Raw genomic sequence first — 21,420 nt, forward strand, 5'->3', positions numbered from 1 at the left:
AGACGAATCCGATGATCTCGTGTCCTTAGACACACCCCATATAGTTTTCCTCTATGGCATCATCGGGACGGGAAAGTCATTCTCTCTCGGGATCTCATCGACGAAAAGAGTAACCCCCTTACTACCAGTGAATATTACGCGTCCGACTTAGATTTTGTGAGCACGTTCATCTATTATCCCGTCGACCGCGGATTCGTTATTGAACCTAAGATCATTGTCATTAGTTTCTCGAGTATCTAATTACCACGGTTACTTGTCTAGTTCTATGATAATCGTATTTGCACTAGTCGATATCTTCTCTATTGCATAACGACACGTGTAATCCAAACGAAGATTCGTTTCACGCCCCTAACCCTAATTCTAATGTAAACCCGACATATATTATAATTATTCTCGGTATATTGATAAAGTTATAATAAAAGATCTCTCTACTGTTAATTCTTTACCAATAACTGAGGTCAAATGCTCTGTTAAATATAAATTAAAACAAGGAATATGCCTGCAGGTAAATAACCTATTTTAACTAAGAATAATACTGTAACCCATTCACCTCCTACCTTTCACCTTTAAGATATTCAAACCCACAAATATTTGCACAACAAACATCGAGAGATTAATTAAACAGCACGTAGAATGTGTCCATCCGTAAATTCTCCCTATCAAACGTGACCATTATTACACCACCGCCGTCACCAACTGGTCAAATATAGCATTAGAAACCCATGCAATTCCAATTTCTCTAACTTTCGACCCCATTCGTGGTCGAATCTGTTCGCAAATTCCCTGCGACACGCTTCGTCAACCACTTGTACAGGAAGAACGCGATGCAAAGGGGGACAACGGTAGGAGTTGGAACAGCAACTCGCTGAACGACTCTAATTGCATATATTTGTCGCGTATTTATATGGCCATTCTATTCAAATGCAGGTTGCACGAAGGCTGGTCCGGGTGTTACGATCTCGTTTAAAATGGCTCGCGCCGCTGCGGCATTCAACGATGGTAACAATTGCGATTCGTGCTTTAGCCACGTAATACTTGGTTGAAACACGGTGAAATAATGGGAAAATCGTATACAATGACCGTTTTCCTCCTTTCTCCTTTCCCCCGTTTATCGTGAAAAAGCTTAGCATTGGTTTTATTTGGTCGGAATCGATGAATAGTGTTTGGATAAGGATGCGTTCCGTTTTTTCTTAACACGTGTAATATCGCTCGAAACACGGAGAATTTGTGTTTAAATGGCCTGAGAATGAAATGATGCAGCGGATTTTGCATTGAATTTAGTCGCTTGATAGCGCAACCGTTCTATAACACAATGCTCAGCAGCACAACGTTCCGCAAGAAACAAATAATAGGGTAACAGAAATACATATTTAATCTCAGAATCAAACAGAAAAATGATTTCGATATATATTTGAACGTCGCAGTGAATATGAAAATTGCTCTCCTATAAAGTACAAGGAATATCGCTTATAATGTTTTTCACCCGTGATCTTCGTATGAAATGGTTGCTTTCAGAAAAGGATAAAATCATTCGCAAATAATGTCGTGAAAGTATGGTTTATTAATATTTATTAGACGTTAACAAACAGTCGCTGATTGTCGATTCAGCGAAAACGTATCTCAACCAAGCCACTTTTGCGAAGAAGGGTGTTTCGTCGTTGGCGCGAGTACGAGCGACCAGTTGAGCGCGTAAATCACAATAAAGCGTATCGTTTATTAACGATCTCATTTATGCCGAGCGGCGAAGCAACGGCCGCCTGGAGCGGGGTTGCACGCGCGCATGCATTCTGCATGGGAATCGGCCGCACGCCGCCATTTATATTCCGACCGGTGCGGTGGCCGGGCCTGCCTAAACGATCGCGCGGAAACGCCGAACGCGCAATAAATTATCCATCGTCGCCGGGCATCGGTTGTAAGTATACATATATCGGTACACCGCGACTTCGCGCGGACAGCCGCCGGCTACTGGCGATCCGCATCGCTCGCACCGCTAATAATAACGAGGATCACGCACCAGGATAGCGTGCGAGGTATTGCTATCACTTGCGACAAAGATAGTGTCGTAATTGTCGCGCGCGATCCGCTCGATCACAATCGATTCGTCGTGGTGTTGGTTGCACGTGGATTGGGTTCTTTATACGGTAGATTCGAGCGTTCCAATATCCTGGGAGAGGGTGAACAGAGCGTGGGAGTCGGTCGTGCTTGTGACCAGTTAACGGGTGGGAAGAGCGGAGGATTTGAAATAGAAGCGAGTCGCGGTGGTTAGGTTGTTAAAAGAGCCATCGGTGTCCTTGGTAATACAAATGCTCGATAACATGACTGCAACCTGCTGTCTTCGGCTAGGTTGTACGAGTTAATTTTATCGATGTAACAGTCGGTAGAACATCGCCCATGCTACCTTGACTTGTTGTTCCTTTGAAAGTAGCAGATGTCATGGTGTTATCGCATCCCGAGTAGAAATTTATACGAGTAGATAGGTGACATTTTCATTAGCCACGGATAGAAACGTTACTAACGAATATTAACCAGTTATTAATGAACTATTAATGAATCGCACGGTGTTGACAATTTTCACGTTTAAGCATTACTTAACGAAAGAGGAGCAATCGAGCTTTCGATTCGCAAACTAGTTTGTCTTTTAATGATCGATCGACTTCGTGGAATCACGAGCAGCGTAGATAACGCGTGTAATTCATTAAGGCAGGTTGAGATAATCGTTTTTACGCGCGATTAAATAACAGCTACCGGAATTTATTAATTTATTCGACTGGTTGTCAGTGAGAAATGGAGAATTATACGTTGAGGATTATTATTAGACTGTACTGATATAATATTAAAATATTGGAAATTATTATAAAATATGGAAGATATTGAAATATTGCTTATTTTGATAACTGCACCGTTGGTCTGCAGAATTTCATCTGATTATATGCTACTTTCAAAAGGCGTATACCTGTAGACTTAATAACTTGTTCTCATTTTCAACAATATTGCTAGAGATTAACTTCTCATACCATAGTACCCGGAAAAATATCGTTTCATTCAGAGAGAACCAAATCCCTATTACAGCGTTGCAACGATTTCCCATTTCCACGTGGAAAAAACCGCTATGTATTATTCGAAATACATTAGTCGAGAATGTTCCCCGTTCATCTGGTTCACAAAAGAGTTGATCATCCTTCCCCCCAAAACACCGTCGCTCGTTACACCTTTGGATCTCCAAAAAGCGGAAAAAGATAATCCTTGATCCTTCCAGTTAATTTTATCCGATAGTCTGCGCGTTTCGTCCTGTCCACTTTTCCGTAACGCAGAGTCCATATAGGGCCTTTAAAAAAAAAATCCCATCGCAGCGAACCCTATGAAACCGAGCGTTCTCTCGATTCGTCGCGCATTCACCCTCGGCTCACCGGCACCCTCGCACGTTTCGCAAAAAGGAAAAGCACGGCAACACGGTGATATTCAAACATTTATGGTCGAAATATTACGGGGCGGACGATCCCGTGGGAGGCGATCTCGCATCCTCGTGTTCACCCTTGCGTCATCTGCACCAGCGAGATAACGTTTTCCGGCGTGTCAACCCCGACGTAAGGGTAGGCCTCTGAGCAGAAGGATATTGTGCTGGTTGTTCCCCAACGCAGTCATGGCTAATGGTCTCACCCCTCTGCGGAACGAGAGAAATCTTTAATTTCCACGACATTAAGAGACACTCGTTTTCCCTGGGGCCTCGTACGGAGAAACGCGCCCCCGTAGAGTAATCTGGCCGCACGCTTGATTCATGGAGCATACGGCGGCTTAGATCGGACCGCACGGTCTTTTCTTCCCAATGTTTTACGCTCTAACGTTCTGACAGATGGGTTATAGAGTGCGTTCCTCTTTTGTGTCGAAACGTGAGGAATGGGAATGGGAGGAGGCTGTCTCATTCTTGGAATTTTTTCGTGCGTGGTTCTCTTGAACTATGGTTACGATGGATACGCGTAAAAGTGGAAAAGTTAGGTATTATGTAGAAAGGCACTCTTCGCGAATTTTATTATTTCGTAGAATTTCACATATATGTACGTACAACCCCTACTTGGCTATAGTTACCAAGATATATTCACAAGTATTTTTTCTAAACAGTAATCTCTAAGTGTATAATATTTTCTCAAATTTAAACCAGTCTTTTATTCGTCTTGCCAGCGGATGTAATTGCTCCCGTGGATTTTAGATTGAGTTCCACGACATTTTGAACGATACACGTTTCATGCGTATTCGGTTCAGTGATTCTTATTCTGCGAGTGCAATCGATTTAAAAGCTCGACATGGAAGCACCGAGGGAATTGAAGAATTCTGGATTCATCAGACGAGATAATAGAATCACAGGAACGAAATTGGCTTTGTGTACTTTCAACTCGTAAAACAAATACTGTTTTAAGATCATTGCTTGATAAAGATACATTTTTTCACTTCTTCGTTACAATAAGTTCATGATAGTTTTTATTGATATGTTTAAGTACCTATATTATACAATTTATTGTGACGTATCACAGAAATATAAGTAACAATAGAAATTTGAACAATGGAAGACCATCTCAAGAAAATATACATTTAAATATTTATTAATATTAATATTGCTTTCACAATGGATTAATATAAATGATAACAATTAAACATAAATATAAAAACTAAGAATTATTAATAGTATATTCTATATAAGAAATAACTTTAAATTTTATACATTCCATCGTTCACATAAAAAAGACAAATATGTATATATACACGAAAAAAATGCAATAATATATACAACAATTTAGGAAACTCTATAAAAATATCTTGAGATATACGAAAAAGTTTCAGTAACTTCGAACCAAACTAAAACCGTGCACGAAAATATTCTTCGTCCATTTCTACATTATTCATCTTTCCATTAGCATTAAGATTTGATTCTGATCTCAACGTATCCATCATTTAAACTCAACTAACATTCCTGACAGACACTTTCGTTAACGGCCATAGAATTTCTCTGAAACGGTTTTCCATCAGACCTCCTGATTTTTCTGTCTCTCTCGTTTCGAGTTAAAGAGAGCTCATCTCTTCGAATCAGAAGTATAACCTTTCTTGGAAGGAGAGCCGGCTGGCTGTGATGCGTTCGACAAGCAACCTTTTCTTCTCGATAGATTTTTCCTCAGACTGTTGAAGCACCCTTCACTCATCTCGCCATCTAGTCGCCTGTGTACATAGGTGACGATTTACTTTTTCCCGACGTGTCACAGTCGAAGGCGTGATTTCCTTTCCAATTCGGCGAAAACTCCTCTCCTAGGTCAATATTCCGCTATCTCAGGGGCAGGCGTGTCGCCATGTTGTATCGACCACTCACTTCGCCCTTTGTATACATGTCGAGGGTGGCGCGAACGCTTTCTACACGGGATTCAGGATGAAACGTAGGGTTCAGGGTAAACGAATCGTTTAAGAAAGCATCAGGTAAATTTTAAACGTTTACAATTGACTGACTGAGAATTAGAATGATATAAGCCAATGTTAATTTTTGCAATAAAATAGAATAGAACAAACAATTTACAAATGGTTTAAGACGAAAAGTTAATATAGAAATATGTAGAAAATGTGTTGAGAGTTTATTACTTGATTTATCAAATGGTAGAAAGATATACTTTATTTGATTATCAGTGTCATTTTTAAATTCTTGTTCAGAGGCTATAAATCTCATACGTCGAATTCTGATTTCTACTACGATCTTTTGATTCATTTATTCTTATCATCCCAATAAAGAGTCGATTTGAAACCATCCACACTCGAGCTTCCACCAAACTGTATAAAATAAGAACTTAGAAAGAAACGTTCGCCTGGAAGAATTCGTGTTTCTGGATGGGGAAAAGCATTTACGGAATGCACGGTTCCTAGCGTGGAAAATCTATCCCACTCGTCGACACCTGGCGAACATTCCTGGCTTTGGTGGCCAGCCGTGGCGAGAAGAGGGTACACGCGAGAAGGATCGTACCGCGTCGTTTCTATTAGTTCAGTCATCGACAGTGCAAACACTCCTTTGTGTTGCGCGTGGTACGTTGTTCGAGTCGGGATGCACTTGAGACTGCGGATGCTTCCCGCCGGGTGCTATCGCGCGATTCCAAGCCGCGAAGGGAGGAAGATTGAGCGTGACGAGGAGAAATCCCTGGTTCACGAACGGGGTGAAAGGAACGGAGAAAAGAGAGAGCGAGAGAAAGGGAGAGGGAGAGAAGTAGAGGGATAGAGAGAGAGTGTGGTATGGCTCGTGACAATGTCAATGTTTGCGTCGTTGCACCGAAGCACTCTCAGGACGGCCGGAGACTGAGTGTCTTCAGGTTGTACAGGAAGAATGGATTCGTGTCGAGGGTACGTAGAACTAGTCGCTCTTTGCGGGGACTACCTCAATGAACCTCCATTAATTTCCAAGCTTTTCCCCGTGACTTGGTATCTCTCCTTTCCGTCTTACGAGTCTCTGTTGCTCTTGGTCTGCCTTCTTCCTGCCGTGGAAACGTCAACGGTGTCTGCTTATCCGCGCCTTCTCTCTGCGATCCTTCTTTATGCCTCTAAGTACGTTTATCAGACGTACCGTTCGATGTTGGAACGTTGGCTAGCGGAAGGAATGCAGGTCTTATTGATTCAGCCCACATGGAACTAATGACGCGATACGTTCCATGGTACGTTTCAGAAAAATTAATCGACTGTTATAATTTTTCGAACACAAGTGAGACATATTGAAATATAAAATCACGTTATTGAATTATATATCACATTAAAAAGTAATGATCATCTAATATTTTTTCAAACTTGTCTGTATTATACTTTATACTGTTATATCATTGCGATGGCGCGAGCTCCAAATAGAAACTACAAAAGGTATTTCTCAAATGTCAAATGAATACGGTTTTGAGAGCTCCGTTGGATAGTGACAGTAAGCTCTCGGCAAGTTTTATACCGCGTATCTCATAGTAAAAATTCTTGAAACTATTCTATGTAGATACACAATTTGTAGCGTAATTGCACGAAAATCGTGTAAAGTGCACAGCTGTCTTTAGGCTGAGTACAAGCGGTTGGATTAAGCGATTGATCGGTAAGAAATTTTAGTAAGTTGCTCTGTGTGGAAGCAAAAATTTAATCGACTAACTTTGTAGGTGATCGACTAACCGACTCGACCAAGTTTAGTCGACCGATCTAGTCGACCGATCTAGTCGACCGATCTAGTCGACCGATCTAGTCGACCGATCTAGTCGACCGATCTAGTCGACCCGTATGTAGTCGCCCTTAAACATTTCACGCTCGTCTTCCGCTTGTCGTTCTCGATATTCGAAAAGTTCAAGCCAGCAGAGATGTCAGTGTATAAATTACGGGTCGCTGGGAAGCGTACACGGTTCGAGCTTTCCGCGAGGCCGCTTTGCAAACGTACGGCCCCGGGGGATTACACTTTGACACGGCGGGATACTTGTTCGGCGTGTAACAGGTCCTCGCGGAGGTGGCGTCAGCCATCAGCTGGCCCCTCCAGGTGTTCCGGTATTTGTCGTCGAGAGCCGATTTCAGCGTGGGCGTACTTTACGACTGCGGGGAGAAGAGACGATCGAGAGGTGGGTGCGCATGAAGATCTGATTTGCGAGCGCCATTACACGCGGTCCGATCGTTGTAGCCGCAACTGTTGCATTTATGAATGCGATTACCCTTAATATATCGCGCGTGTAACTCTGCCTGCTAATTCCACGGCCGGGTGGAGCGGCCAATAAAGTCTAGACGGACTTACGAGAGGTGCTTTTTTTAATACTTGTTAGTTCTTCGTCGGTGGTTTGCTTCCTTCCTTTCTTTCTCTTTTATGTTCTCGCCGTTTGCTATTTTCAGGAAGGTTTATCGTTATTCCGTGCACTGCATGGGATTTGGGATGACGTATGAATGGCTTTTTGGAGAATCGAGTAAGTTGATTGATGTGATGGTAGAAATGAAGTAGAATGTTATGATAGGTACATTGGCACACGAAAGTCTACTTGAAACTACGGGAAACTTTTATATCTGTGTGTGTTGTATAAATTTTCAAATGAATACTAACGAGACGTAAATGTGGTAATTGTATTGGTATCTACGATTCGAAACTACTCTAATGGCGTACGTAGAAATTACAAGATATAGAAAGTACAAGTAAAGGTAATAAAAAATAAAATAAAATGACATAAAATGAAATAAGATAAAATAAAATAGTTTCTATACTTGAAAACTTCAGAGAATGCGCCACAATTAATCAAGTCCGAATCTCGTTGCGGCCGTGAACGAGCTGCCGTCGCATCTCGTTCCATGATCGCAGTTGCACGAGGCTCGTCATCCCAATTACCGTGTCCCATCGAATCACGCAAAGCTGATCGCATGTTCGCGTCTCGGTTATTTACACGCTTCCTCGAGAAAGGAGCACGGGTAGACTCTCCACTCTTTTCAATGTTCGTCCGTTCGCTGATCGCGCGCGGAGGATGTCCACGCGCGCACGCGCAGGTGTAGCTCATCCGCTCGCGTTCTTGCGCGCGCTATCTCTGAGAGGTTAAGGCGTTTCAGATAAGAGAGACTGCGGAGGACGTACAGATACGATCTTACTCGCACGAGTTAGCGCACGGAACATGACGCGTACACGAGCTGATCGGAGGAATTCCAGACGATAATGCAACGGATGACGCGATCTGAAGCTTAGTCAGGCGAATTTATGTGGCTCGGTAATGGATGTTACGGGGATGGTGTTACTATTGCTTGTTGCACACGTTTGATTATACACTTGAGTATATATGGTTGATTACGTAAGAAGATGGTATATATTGGATGAAGCTTTGGGTTGTTTATATAGAGATGTAATAGAGCGGAGTTGTGGGAAAGAGAGGATGATAATGACGACAACGATTTACGATAAGCAAGTGTGCAATAAAATTAGTAAAGATTCTTTAAATTTAATGTTATTAGTATCTGGATTACATATATTCTTTAACGTTCGTATCTTTCGATAATTCTCCAAAAAATGTGCAACGAAATACACTCGCAATACGAAATAAAAAATATAACCTTACCATAGCAAGGGTTTAAAAGAGGTCAAAGATGCGCTGAATTTTACAATTTTGTTACAATCATTGGCAATACACCATAAATGAAATTTAAGAGTTCAGCAACCTGAAAAAATATTTGATTCAAAATTCGGAAAAATAATGAATATTGATTTCTACATTACTTGGAGCTACATATTTTTATAATAGCGAGCTTTATAATAACGATTCCGTTCGACGAAACATACTTTTTATTCGGCTAGTATACACGTTCGATTCAGACGATCGTGTATAATCCTATGCACTATAAATTCGAACGATTTTTCTTCCATCCAACCGGTAGAGTGGTTGTGCCATTTCCGGTCTGCAATTTATAATTACGAGATAGCCGGGAATGTACGGTGAGTCCTGGCAACTATTGCGAGTAATCGTGTTCGAACGTAATCGCTGCTCGGCACTTCATTTATTCACTACTCAATCGGAAGTCCATCGGGATCCATACGCCTTCTGACCTAGTTACCAATTCCACCAAACAGATCGGCTATGTTTTTAATTATGGTACACCTTATCGTTTATGGTAGGTGTAGTGTCGTTTCGCTGGAATGTGATACCGTTAATTGATTCTCATCCCGTGGTAGTTGAATGAAATTTCTTACGGGCGCGGGAATACGCCATGAACGCGTTCCCATCGCGCTTATGCTAATTCGAGACCAGCAGGTGTCGTGTGTGTAACATTGAAGAAAAGAAGAGTAATGTTGTCGGGGTTGCGTAATCGGTAATTTTAATCCTTCGCACTATCAGCAAAGCATTTTAGCGTTTCTTCCTAATTAATTCGATACAATGAAACCTTCATCATATGAACTAATTTCATGACCGTTTTGTTTCCACAAACAATAGGAGCCAACTAATCAGGTACTTTAAATTTCTGAGCAAGCTCTACTAAAAAGAAGAAAATCCGAGAGCCAACATTTCCAAAGAGAGATCAAATCAATTAGTCGATCAACGAGTACCTGATTCCACTCTCGAGATACTTCATTTTATCAGTCAATCGTCGATCCCAGTTACGATCCACCGCACCTAACCGCACGAACTCGCCCAACTTCTCAGAACGCCTCGCCATACAGGTTGTCCGGTAAAATTGGCGCGATCGGCCAGTGTCTGGTGTTCTACGCTTCTCTCTCTCTCTCTTTCTCTCTCTTTCTCTTGAACCGTGAACCTGTCCTTAACGTGACGCGAGTAGGTTTCCGCGTCAACGTGGACGTGGAACATTTACAATGTGGCTAGAGGCGCGCTTAATATGCGTGGGTGTTGGAGCCGCGGTGCGTGATTCAAGGCGGGTTCTCACGCGCCACTCGTGCTCGAGGGACGGCGTGGGGTACGGGGACGATCGGAACGAAGGAAAAGTGACGAAGACGCGGACGGAGGCGACGGGCACAACGGTACGTGCTCGATCGTTTAGGAATTCGCGAATGCTTTAAACGGGAGTAAAAGCGCGACCGGTACTCCGCTTCGACTTTCGTCGCGTGCTATCACGAACGCCAAGGAACAAAGGCAAAACGCACGCAATTCGCGCCGCGTATCACAATGTTCTGGGAAGCGGCACTCTCATGGTATATATTTATCGACTATTTAAAAGTTGAAAAATGGAATTTGGCCAGGAAATTCCGCTTGGTTAAATCTTTGCACATGGAACTCCAGTTATGCTGGCACGATCTTTCCCATTTCATATGAATCGTTGAAACGTGCCGTGAATTTATAAAATTATCAAGTGCGAACTTTGTATTCAAGAATATCTTCATTCTTTTTAAAGATATTCTTACGTGGTTAATTTATATAAATATCATAGATGTTAGATTTCGAACAAGATAAAACATCAAATATTGGTATATATCGTACGAAAATGATATGATAACAGGGATACGAACAATTGGCTGCTATGTTGATTTTTCCAATTCATGAAATATTTTACTCTAAAAGAAAATTTACATGATAGATATACAATGACGTACAGAAATATTGGCGATGGTAATCTTTATTTTGCGCACGATTCATATAAAAAGAATTTATTATTCTTGGTTCAGTTTTCTCGAGATAAATAAACAGCATATAGCGTTTACGCGTACAAATATGCAAGCAACATGTTCGATATAAGTTTTACCCTTTATAACATTTTGGCATTTGATATTGCGATTGTGTCACGCGAAACGAACGACTCATCTCTTACGTTTCGATAAGACGTTCAGTTCCGCGCTTAATTATCATGTATTGTGCGTTCGTTGCGAGCTCGTGGAAAGCTAACATTCCGGAATTCACTGCCATTCGAAATACCTACGAATTCGTAATATCACCGCCGCGAGACGATTTTCAACGACATTCGTTCATTATGCATCGTCATGCAGACGCCATTCCTTGCCGCAGTGAATATTTTCGATTTTTACGATCGACAAAACGCTGGAGTAACAGTTCATAGGAATGCATTAATTTTATAACTGAAAATAGTCAAGTAAAATGTTCTATAACAATTCTTGTATCGTTTGTTCCAAATGACAGGTCTGTGACCGTTCGACTGTTAGATCCTCGATTTTTGCCTGATTTGGAATTGTATTTCTTGAGTTGGTGTAGGTACACGTGGCTTTGTCTCTGGGCGCGTGACGTCATCCTTTGTTCTAAACAAATGCGCGTGTACATCATCACGTGCAATTTGCACGTGGAGATCGTACGTGCAGGAATATTTCCCTCTTCGGGAGGCATTCTTGGAAGCCAAGGCACTTCTGCCCATCACAACTAAAAAGTATTAACTTTCAAGCGGTCCGGTTTGAATAACTATTATAAGGAATGAAAATATTTTTTAATCATTACCAACAGTTATCGATAAGGAAAATTTGTTTTCATTACTTTAGAAAGGTACATTGGCTACATTCTATTATATCCAGGGTGATAGATCCCCATAAAAAAGATATCATTCGTTAGAGCATCAATAAAGAAGTATAACAACACTAGTGATCAAATTTATTTCTACTCATTTCTACTGATCCAATTCTATGAACGGAGTATAATCTATATTATCACTAATCTATGTTATCAAATAATCGGATTCATATTTTTTCGATCTGTTTACTTTCCAAGAATTCTTTCCTTATTAATTTATCCTTATCCTGCAACCGTCAGTCGCAACCGTAAGTGTAAAGAAGAACGCCATAGAAAGCTATATATACGTGGTTAGAAATGGAAACAGTTATTAGTCTGAAAGTCGCGCGCTAATCATCAGGTAGTCGACACTAGAGAAGTGTGAGAAAATCGTTTAAGAGTTGATGAAGAATAATCTCAAAAAGACGTTCTAATTACTGGAAGTATCATGAAAAGTGCTATATCTATATCATTTCACGAAGCAAGGGCAACATTAGAGGGCCATTATCTTCGTTTCCCTCGGTATAACAATGGCTACTTGGCATTCGCGTTATGCCTCTGGCTCAATATTATTCTACGCGATGGTTTCACTGACAATGAGGACATGCGTGGGATTCAATCGATGGTCAATGCGTCTTCCATTACATCCTGCCTCCTTCTCGATCCTTAAACAAATAGTACAAGATTCGTATGGATCGAACTGAGAGAAGAAGGAGATCAGATGTCTCATTTTTTAGTTTCTCGCGTTTCTTCCTTTTCCCTTCAATAATTTCAATTTGTTCGAAGAGATGTGTTTATTATATTATTTTATTCTTTCTTCTACGGAAATCATTTGCGCTAGGAATCGTACCACCACTGCCGTGAAAGTAACTTAAAGTCATCTTTTCGTATTGAATACTAAACAGTCTAGTCAATATTATAATCATATTTAATTTAAGTGTAGCGTATAATAACCTGTTTCGTTAAAATATTTCATCCTATTTTTCTTACAATCGGTGTAACATTGGTTTAAAGCATTTTGGATGCATTTGAAATCTTTACGAAAGGTAAGTACAACAAATATGGCATAGAAAAAAGACTCATGCATTGAATTTTTATGTTTTAGCAAATCTTGCAAAAGTCTTCAGTTTCGGTGGAAATCGAAGTGAGACCTAGACAATTGGTGCCAGATACTAACTGCTTTATCGACTATCTACCGCAATTACAAAATATCGCGAAAGCAATTGCTGGCGCTCAACCGATTTACACGCTTATGGTGCCACTTGTAGGTAAGTGTGTAGACTGCTCTTAATTGCTTTTTAGACCAAGTATGCCAAGTACAATTTGTGCTTAGTAAATTTTCCTACTTCTGGTATTATCAATCTTTCAGAATTTCTTAAGACTGTAAAATTTAATATCCACCGTAACTTTTACCATTTTTAATATTCATGTCAATAATTGGTGTCGCTAATATCGAATATAAAACATAATTTACGTAATTTGAGCTACGAGAAAGAGACGAAATACTTCTCCTTCAAGAAAATCTCTGAACCGGTTGATTTCGGTTTTCGCGATGGGCGAATTTTTTTTTTTTTTTTTTGAGGACAATCGACGATTATCATATACGAAGTGGAGGTGTGTAATACCATGCGAAATAAGTCGCGAAAGGAAGAAAAAGTAGAACGTATGAAATAATCGTCGATAAATAACGAGCGAGAGGTCGTGACTCGTGCCCGAGCACGCGTGTCCCAAGGTCTGTGTTCGCGGATCGAAAATAAAAGGCGGCCCGATGCGAATCGATCGGATCGAATATCGTAATCCCGACGTGTTTCTTATCTTTTTACTGCACTCTTTTTACATTTTTTTTTTTTGTCTCATGCAATTTTCTTTTTTCGTCGATGAAGATTTGGAAGATATCCTGGAATGAAAATTCTTGACACATAATTTATGATATTGTAAGATTATATTTTCTATTTATATTCGAACTACGGTAATTCCTACCGTATTTTTTCTCTGATTCCTTTTACGCGCGTCTTAACACTCTGGGGACCGGAGATGCGAATTCGCATCTTTTATGCATCATGCGGTATCCTATAAAAATTTTAACTGTTGTCAAATAAAACAGTAAAACAGTAAAACAGTAAAAAAGCAACAGATGCTACGAATGAAAGTGTTTTTTTATTACATGTTCACACGAAACAATACGAAACCGTTATCAATATATTAGATATAATATTGATTGCCTGGAAAATTCTTTTTCGCTCCAAAAAAACACGCGGGAATTTAGGCTATATGCTTGTCAGAGCAGACGGTCCCCAAAATGTAAAGAAGTATTCGTGTTCTTCGCAATCACTTCAATTGTTGAAATCTGATTAACATAAATAAGTGTACAAATATTTGAGAGAGATAAATGTTAGTTCAGTTTTTATGTCATGAGAGTAATTTTAATATGTTCTGCTTTGTTTTACCTGCTGACTGTCGTAACTTCTTCCTGTCAAAAGAAAGAGTAGAACATTTTTCTACATAAGGCTAACATAACGAAAATTGAATCTTCAAGCGAAGATAACAAGAGTAATCAGTCTCTTTACTATTATTCAATTTCTAATATAAGCAAACGTCATATTAAATCGTGTCAATTTCTGAAATATATCTTCCTCAAAATTTTCAACAGATTTTTATATTATCGATATTGAAGAGATCGCCAGAGGTTGTTCATGCAATATGTCAAAGTAATTATATTGTAATTCCACACCTTTACGTTCAAATCACCTCAATCGATTATTATACTAATCTCTGTGAAACAGTAGCAATAGTGGGTCGTTTTTCTGAGATAAAATATACTCAGGAGATTTCAAGATTATCTAAAATGGAAGGCTCACCAATCACTGTTACACGATCACAAATTAGTGATAATTGGCTCGATAATTCAGGCGAATCAATTTCGAGACATCGCGCAGTCATTATCACGAACTATTCTGTGTTTCGCCAGTAGTAGCGTTAATGTCCATTACTAAATCCTATCTAAGGAATGTTTTATAAAATTTGGTTTAATATTCTCTATTATATTTTTAATGAATTTCAAATTATTATCGAAATATTCATCCCATATGAATGGTGGGTATCATAGACTTAAATCTTTGTTGACAATTTTTAACACTTTAGTCAATATTTTATCTTATTATCCACCCCATAGATTGTCACGAACTGTGTAATACAAGTTTCAAGATACATTCACAGGTACAAGCGTTTTCATTATCTGTTTCGTTGCATTTGTAATTTAACCGATCCGCCGATGAATCGAGGAAATTGTTGCGAATCCATATCGAATTTTACACTTATATCGTAGCAAGTGAATGTCGTTGAATCTCCAATTGAAAATGTTTCGAATGGGTCGTATTTGCCGTTGAAACCACGTTTCGGTATTTTCGGCCCTCGTCTTCTGTGTATACGCCAGTAGATTATTGGATTTGAAGGGGTTCCGCTTGTTCCAAGGGGGTGGACCGGACCAGAAGAGAAGGAAGCACATAGAGGCAACGGGTCGTGACAAAAAGACACGTTTGCTTGTAGATTCTCCGAAATTTTTTGGCGGCCGAACGTCGCAGACAACAGTTTATTCGAGTAATCCGGAAGGTACAGTTCGACCCTCGTTCACTCTTTTCCCCTGATTTTTCATGAATATGGATGAAAGTTTGCTTCCTTCCTGTCGTTCTAGTCTACTCCGACAGTGGGTTAATTTATTTGGGCTTGTGGAAGAAAATGTTTCTTCGACTCGTCTTGGCGGGAGGGGGATCATTGGTTGTTGAAACTCCATTCGTGATGTTGAGGCCGCATCGGAATGGGGAAAGTATCGTAAGTGGAGTAATTTACTAGTGTCGTTACGATCTCAGAATCACATCAAGAGGTCCACAAAATCAAAGAAATTCTTCTCATTCACTTGATAATATCATCCAATTTCCAATAAAACACTCCGCGTATCAACATCCATACTTACATTAAAAAATTCTTGGGGATGCTTCTCCGAACAGTCTCTGTCAGAAGGGGCGTCATCTAAAAAAATTCTTCAGAAATCTTCTTTCAGAAATTATTGCTGAAAGAACGTTCTAGAGATGCATTGCAGAAATCTCGTTGAAAGATTTTGCCGAAAGAATTTGTTTAAAGATGTTCTTTAGGAGCTTCTCCTGCAACCGAGAATTCCTCCGATTCCTCCGAGAGGCGGATCGGAAGAAAGAAATAAGTCGATGGTGTCCGAATGAATATTTTAATCATTCTCGTGCTCGCCTTCAAAGGCGACAGTTCTCTTGCTAGTTTCTCTCTTTGGTCTTCTTTTGCCACCCGGGTGGCACGGAAAAACGAAAGTGCGCGTTCATGCAAAATCGACTGGCGCTGCCCTTTGACCCTGTCGCGCATCGCGGACAGCCACGATCCGTCTGGCCCCAACAACGGACTGCGTTCACAGTTAGGTTCTCACGGCTCATACATGAATGCATGTGTATACTGGCTGAAACAGTCGGCGATTGGCCCGACGCGACACGGCCACGTTGTTCAGCCACGATCCGTACGTGGGCGATGGCTCGTGGTCGCCGACCGATGGAGAATGCTTTTTCGATCTTTGTCCTTCCTATTGCTCTATTTGTGCTATAAATAGGGTCGTGAGAGTGACAAATGATCTGAACATCGTTATCAGAAAATAATTTTATTGAAACAGAACACGTGCTACTGAAATATAGAATATAGCCTTCTTTTTCGTTCAAGATTCCTCGCGCAACATTAGCGCCCTTAAACGCCGTTCATCGAGCCCGATTCTTCATGACAATTCGTCTCAACGAAAGTAACCAGCAATGTCAATCGATACCATCAGCTTTCCTATTTTCTCTTTTTCATGGTTAGCAGCGATCAACCCTTACATTGCTGAAGAGATGAATTGATTAATTGGAGATAGAATAAAAGTCGTTAATTGTTAATTGGCAATGAGAGAAAAATTTGCATAATTGAGAAAGGACAGAAAAGAAAATTAGTTTATTATAATGTTACAAATACTTCAATCTTCTGGAAGAAGAGATTAATGATGAAAAAGATGTTCAGGAAATTCTTGAAATTCACAGCTACGACGTTAGAAGAATTAAATTTAATAATACAAAATGATTGGGGAAAAAATTTGACCAAATTAATGGATTTATTTTATATGATTTATTTTGTATCTATCTTCATTCTTGAAGTTGCAATGTGGTCGTACTTCTCGCGAGAATTACAGATTAACTTATTTTCGTAAAAATTATCTTTTATAGTCAGTTATTAGCGCAGGCGCTGCAGGTTTCCATCTTTTATTAATCAAGTAAACATTTCCAACTTTATTAGGCAAATAAACCTGTTTGTCATTAAATGCTATTTTGATGGAAATGTATAGAAATATGTATAGGTCCTCCTGTGTCGTCGGCTCCATCGTTTCTAGTTATCTAGTAACAATCGATTGCTTTTCGTTAAATTGTTTTACAGTGTATCGAAACATTGTTGCGTTGCAGAATTTACGAAGACGTTTCTTTCTTTCATTGCTTTCATATTTTGTCGAAACAGGTCGAGAAAGCAGAACGGTAATCTGATCTCGTAAAATTACTCGGAATAAGCGGAGTTGAACAAAGCAGAATTTTTGACAAAATTCTGATACAACAAATTCTGGCACAGCAGAAGATACCTAAGATCGCGAAGGATAAGGATCACGAGGTTGAACGTTTATGGAGCAAAGGACCTTATTATTCCAATTCCTTTTCTCCGTGTATGTCTAGCCATAATTTGGATTTTTCGACATTTTCCTCTATTGTTGAAATGCGTATACAATGATCTTGCGTTTTTGGTCCCTTCTATCAAAGACGTATTTCAGCACCTGTACAATAGCATATTGAATGCTGTGTTACTTGGTCGTGCCTTCATCGTGGATAAGGTCATAACAAAGAAATCTCCGCTCAATCTGATTCCTATGGACATGATAATCCCAAAACCAGTTGCAATGTATTATGAGTTGATTGCTGACTTGATTTTGCCCAACGATGACCTGATTTGTGTTAACGTACCCGAAGGTGGCATCCCTAAATATCAGGTATCGCAGGCAAGACACGTCTATACCTCCAGACAGTTTTGATATGGTAATTGTTGAAAGTCATAATGCATACGAATGTTGTGTTACCTCGCGGCTGATCGAAGCAACACTTCAGCAAAATCGGGACGAGATGTTTGGACCTTGGGATCCACTACCCAATAGTCCAATTATCTCAGTTATGTCTCGGCAAACAGGAATCTTGTTGAATATTGTGATGTCGGGAAATTCAGCGATGCAGGACTTAATGCTATTTTGGGGCTGATTTTCCCCGATCCCAATGATACGTTGGGGTGTTTACGATGGTGTCCAAAACTGGTTATACAAGTCTCCACTCATTTGGAAAAATTAAGAGACAAATAGAGTATAAAAATCGGAAGATCGTTAAATTACATTGTATTATATATCGGAGACGAAAGAACACCGGAGCCTTTGGAATTTTGGGAAAATCCCGTAATATTGTAATCTAGAGTCTACGATAGCTGTAATTAAACAATTGTAGTCATCCAGTCCGATTGTAATTGTTCGAGATTTGTGATAATGAGCTTGGGCTCGAGGCGACAATCAGTGGTCAAACGTAGTCGCGGTCAAGGGATGAACGTTTTGTCTAACAAAGATATGGAGTAATAGTTTAGCTTCCCTTAAAAAGGAAATAGTTGTAACACTCGACAGTAAACATCCCAACGGTCTCTGTCTCGTAGCTCACCACACGCAGACCCTATTCTTCGAGTAAGATGATTGCTAGATGTCGATGCGTCTCCGCAGTACATGTTCAGCTAGCCTGAGGGCCCGTTATAAATCTTAAGATTTAGTTAACTAAAGTCCTACAAACAAACAAACAGTCTTTGTCCCAACCACGGGAAGATAGGGGAAACTTACTTTCTCACGAATGGCGGTTCCCGCCAGCAACTTCCCTTTGAGGGCGGCTAGCATCTTTTTCTAACCACCGATATGGAGATTGACCAACTAGCAGCAACGCCAATTTCCCTTACCTTCCGAACGAAGGCTTTCCTCGACGAATCCGAGGATCCCGTGTCCTTAGACACACCCTATATAGTTTTCCTCTGTGGCATCATCGGGACGGAAAGTCACTCTCTCTCTTGCGATCTCATCGACGGAAAGAGGAACGCCGTACGATCAGTGAATATTACGCGTTTTATTAACGAAGAATCAGACTTAGATTTTGTGAGCACGTACATCTATCATCCCGTTGACCGCGGATTTGTTATCAAACCTAAGGCCATTGTCACTAGTGTTGCGAGTGCCTAATCGCCGTGGTTGATTGTCAAGTCTGTGGTATCCATATTTGTGTTAATAAACCGTACCTTGTTATACCATAACGATGGCTAATTCCAATGAAGATTCATCAAACACCCACAACCCTATTCACAACGCTACCCCGACATGTATAATATATAAATTATTCCAAAATAAACTTGAAAATAAACTGAGTGAAAAAATAATAATTAAATAATAAATACCGATTCTTAATATATTCGTATCTTTCTTTTTGACGGAAAGACAGGTAAAAAGATTAGTAGGAAAATCGTCGTAAAAATAACCCAGAACCGTATCACGACATTTTTTTTTACAGAAATATTTGATTCTTTACTTATTGAGTCTTCTTTTTTGCATCGTGCTGCGAGAAACTAATTCCTTTCTCCTATTTGAGAGATCCAAATTGCTTTTTCGCGAGTTTATCAATAATTTGCGACGAGATCATTCTGTTCTTATGACCTTTGCGTCTTTACTTCGTAAGAAATCGAGAGATTCTCTCAATATTTATACACGATGTTTCCTACTAGTGGTACAACTGAAAAGGGGATGAATCTAAGTAAATATTTTTGCCTACGTATATCCATCCCTGATTAATTGGATATTGCCAATTCATGAGGTATGCATACTCTTGACTATATTAACATTTCCTACATCTTTTAATCTTTGCCATTATATCGATGCATTGTTAAAAAAGACACTCTTAAAGAACTCTAAAATTTTTAAATTGTTAAATAAAATTTTCTGAGTAAAAAAAGTAAAAAAATATTTCATTGTCCATCCCTACTATTCAATAAATCTGGTTAGTAATACGAGCGGCACGGTGATATCTGTTTTCTATCTTACTTAGGTAAAGTATTTTATCCATCATTTCTTCATTTTTCGAGATATATTGAAATATTTCAAGTTCTCCGTGTTCTTTTTTATTTTCTAAGCAAAGTTGGAAAGTTCTGAAATTTCTTTGTAGAAATCTAGAGATAGTCTTCGATCTAATTGTTTATTAGATGATTTTAATAGTTTGTAATGTCTCATATATTATGTATTAAGTTAGATAATCTTAGTTTAGATGCAGATAGAACATTTGTTAGTGTAGCAGATAAGTCACTAAGTCTTCGCCACTCTTTAATTTTTTAATGAATTTTTCTTGCTTTCACTTCCATTTTCTTTTTCTTTTTGCTACCTTTGTCACAGTTGCGCGCGGTGGGACTTTCTTCAAAAAGAGAAGCTAATATCGTTAGTTTCTATGATTTTAAATGTCTTTCATCTGTAATTCAGTGACGTTCTGTATAATATTATTATGAATGTAGATTCGTTGTTACCTACCTCTTCCTAAAATTTATTTTATCTCACTTCTTTACTTATTTATTTCGCGATACAATCAACCATTCAGAACTATTATTTAGCAGAATGAATCGTTATTTCTTCAGCAGTCTCACACATACCCGCGTCATTCAACAGCCAAGTTACCCTCGCATGACTCGACAGGAAGTTCGTTAGGGGCGTTTTCACGCAGCGGGGGTTAGGCAAGCGAAGTCCGAGTAAACACTATTAAGGTTCCTTCGTTGAAATTCTGCGTTGACGCTTGTTTTCCCTGGGCAACAGCGTCGATGAAAAAACTTTTCCCACTTCCCACGAATAGATTCATCCCTCTGTTATTCCGTCCTCCCTTTCTCGATTTTATGTATCTTGCATGCTCCCCCCTAAAGACAGAGAAACTTATAGAAACAATTGAACATAATAAAGAAAATATTGCTTTAAGATTAAGGAAATTAATCTTATAACTGTTCTCTGTTTTCTTCGTTTCTTTATACAAATGTTATTATTTCTCTAACTATACAAAAACTCAAAAATATTTTGTTTGTTGGACGAGAGAGGTTCAATGGAATATTTAAATCGCTATTTTTTTTTATTGTTATTTATACAGATGTCGATACCAACAAATTTTTTCTGATGATATAGTTTTATTATTTTTATATACAGTGAATTACCAAAATGTTTGTACATATATTGAGCAATGTGGCGGATGAAAAGAGAGTTGTGCGTTTCGTCCCGGGACTACCGGCGGACTCGTCAGTAAGGCTATGCCCGGTAGTCCCTGCCTTAGACGTAGAGGGAGTCTCGCTAGGTGCGGGCTTTGTATCA

The 21,420-nt window shown here is 39.6% G+C and overlaps 1 protein-coding gene across 5 annotated transcripts in view; it reads left to right on the plus strand.

Moving 5' to 3' along the window:
* LOC100742633 (telomerase-binding protein EST1A) overlaps positions 1–21,420 on the plus strand; it is a 144,688-nt gene that overhangs the window by 120,447 nt on the left and 2,821 nt on the right. For all 5 annotated transcript variants that reach the window (XM_012386563.3, XM_024368173.2, XM_012386562.3 and 2 more), the window contains one exon: positions 13,042–13,204. In XM_012386563.3, coding sequence (XP_012241986.1) covers positions 13,042–13,204 — 163 coding nt within the window. The remainder of the gene's footprint in view (positions 1–13,041; positions 13,205–21,420) is intronic.

This window comes from Bombus impatiens, unplaced genomic scaffold, assembly GCF_000188095.3.
Source record: "Bombus impatiens unplaced genomic scaffold, BIMP_2.2 scf_0396, whole genome shotgun sequence".
NCBI lineage: Eukaryota > Metazoa > Arthropoda > Insecta > Hymenoptera > Apidae > Bombus > Bombus impatiens.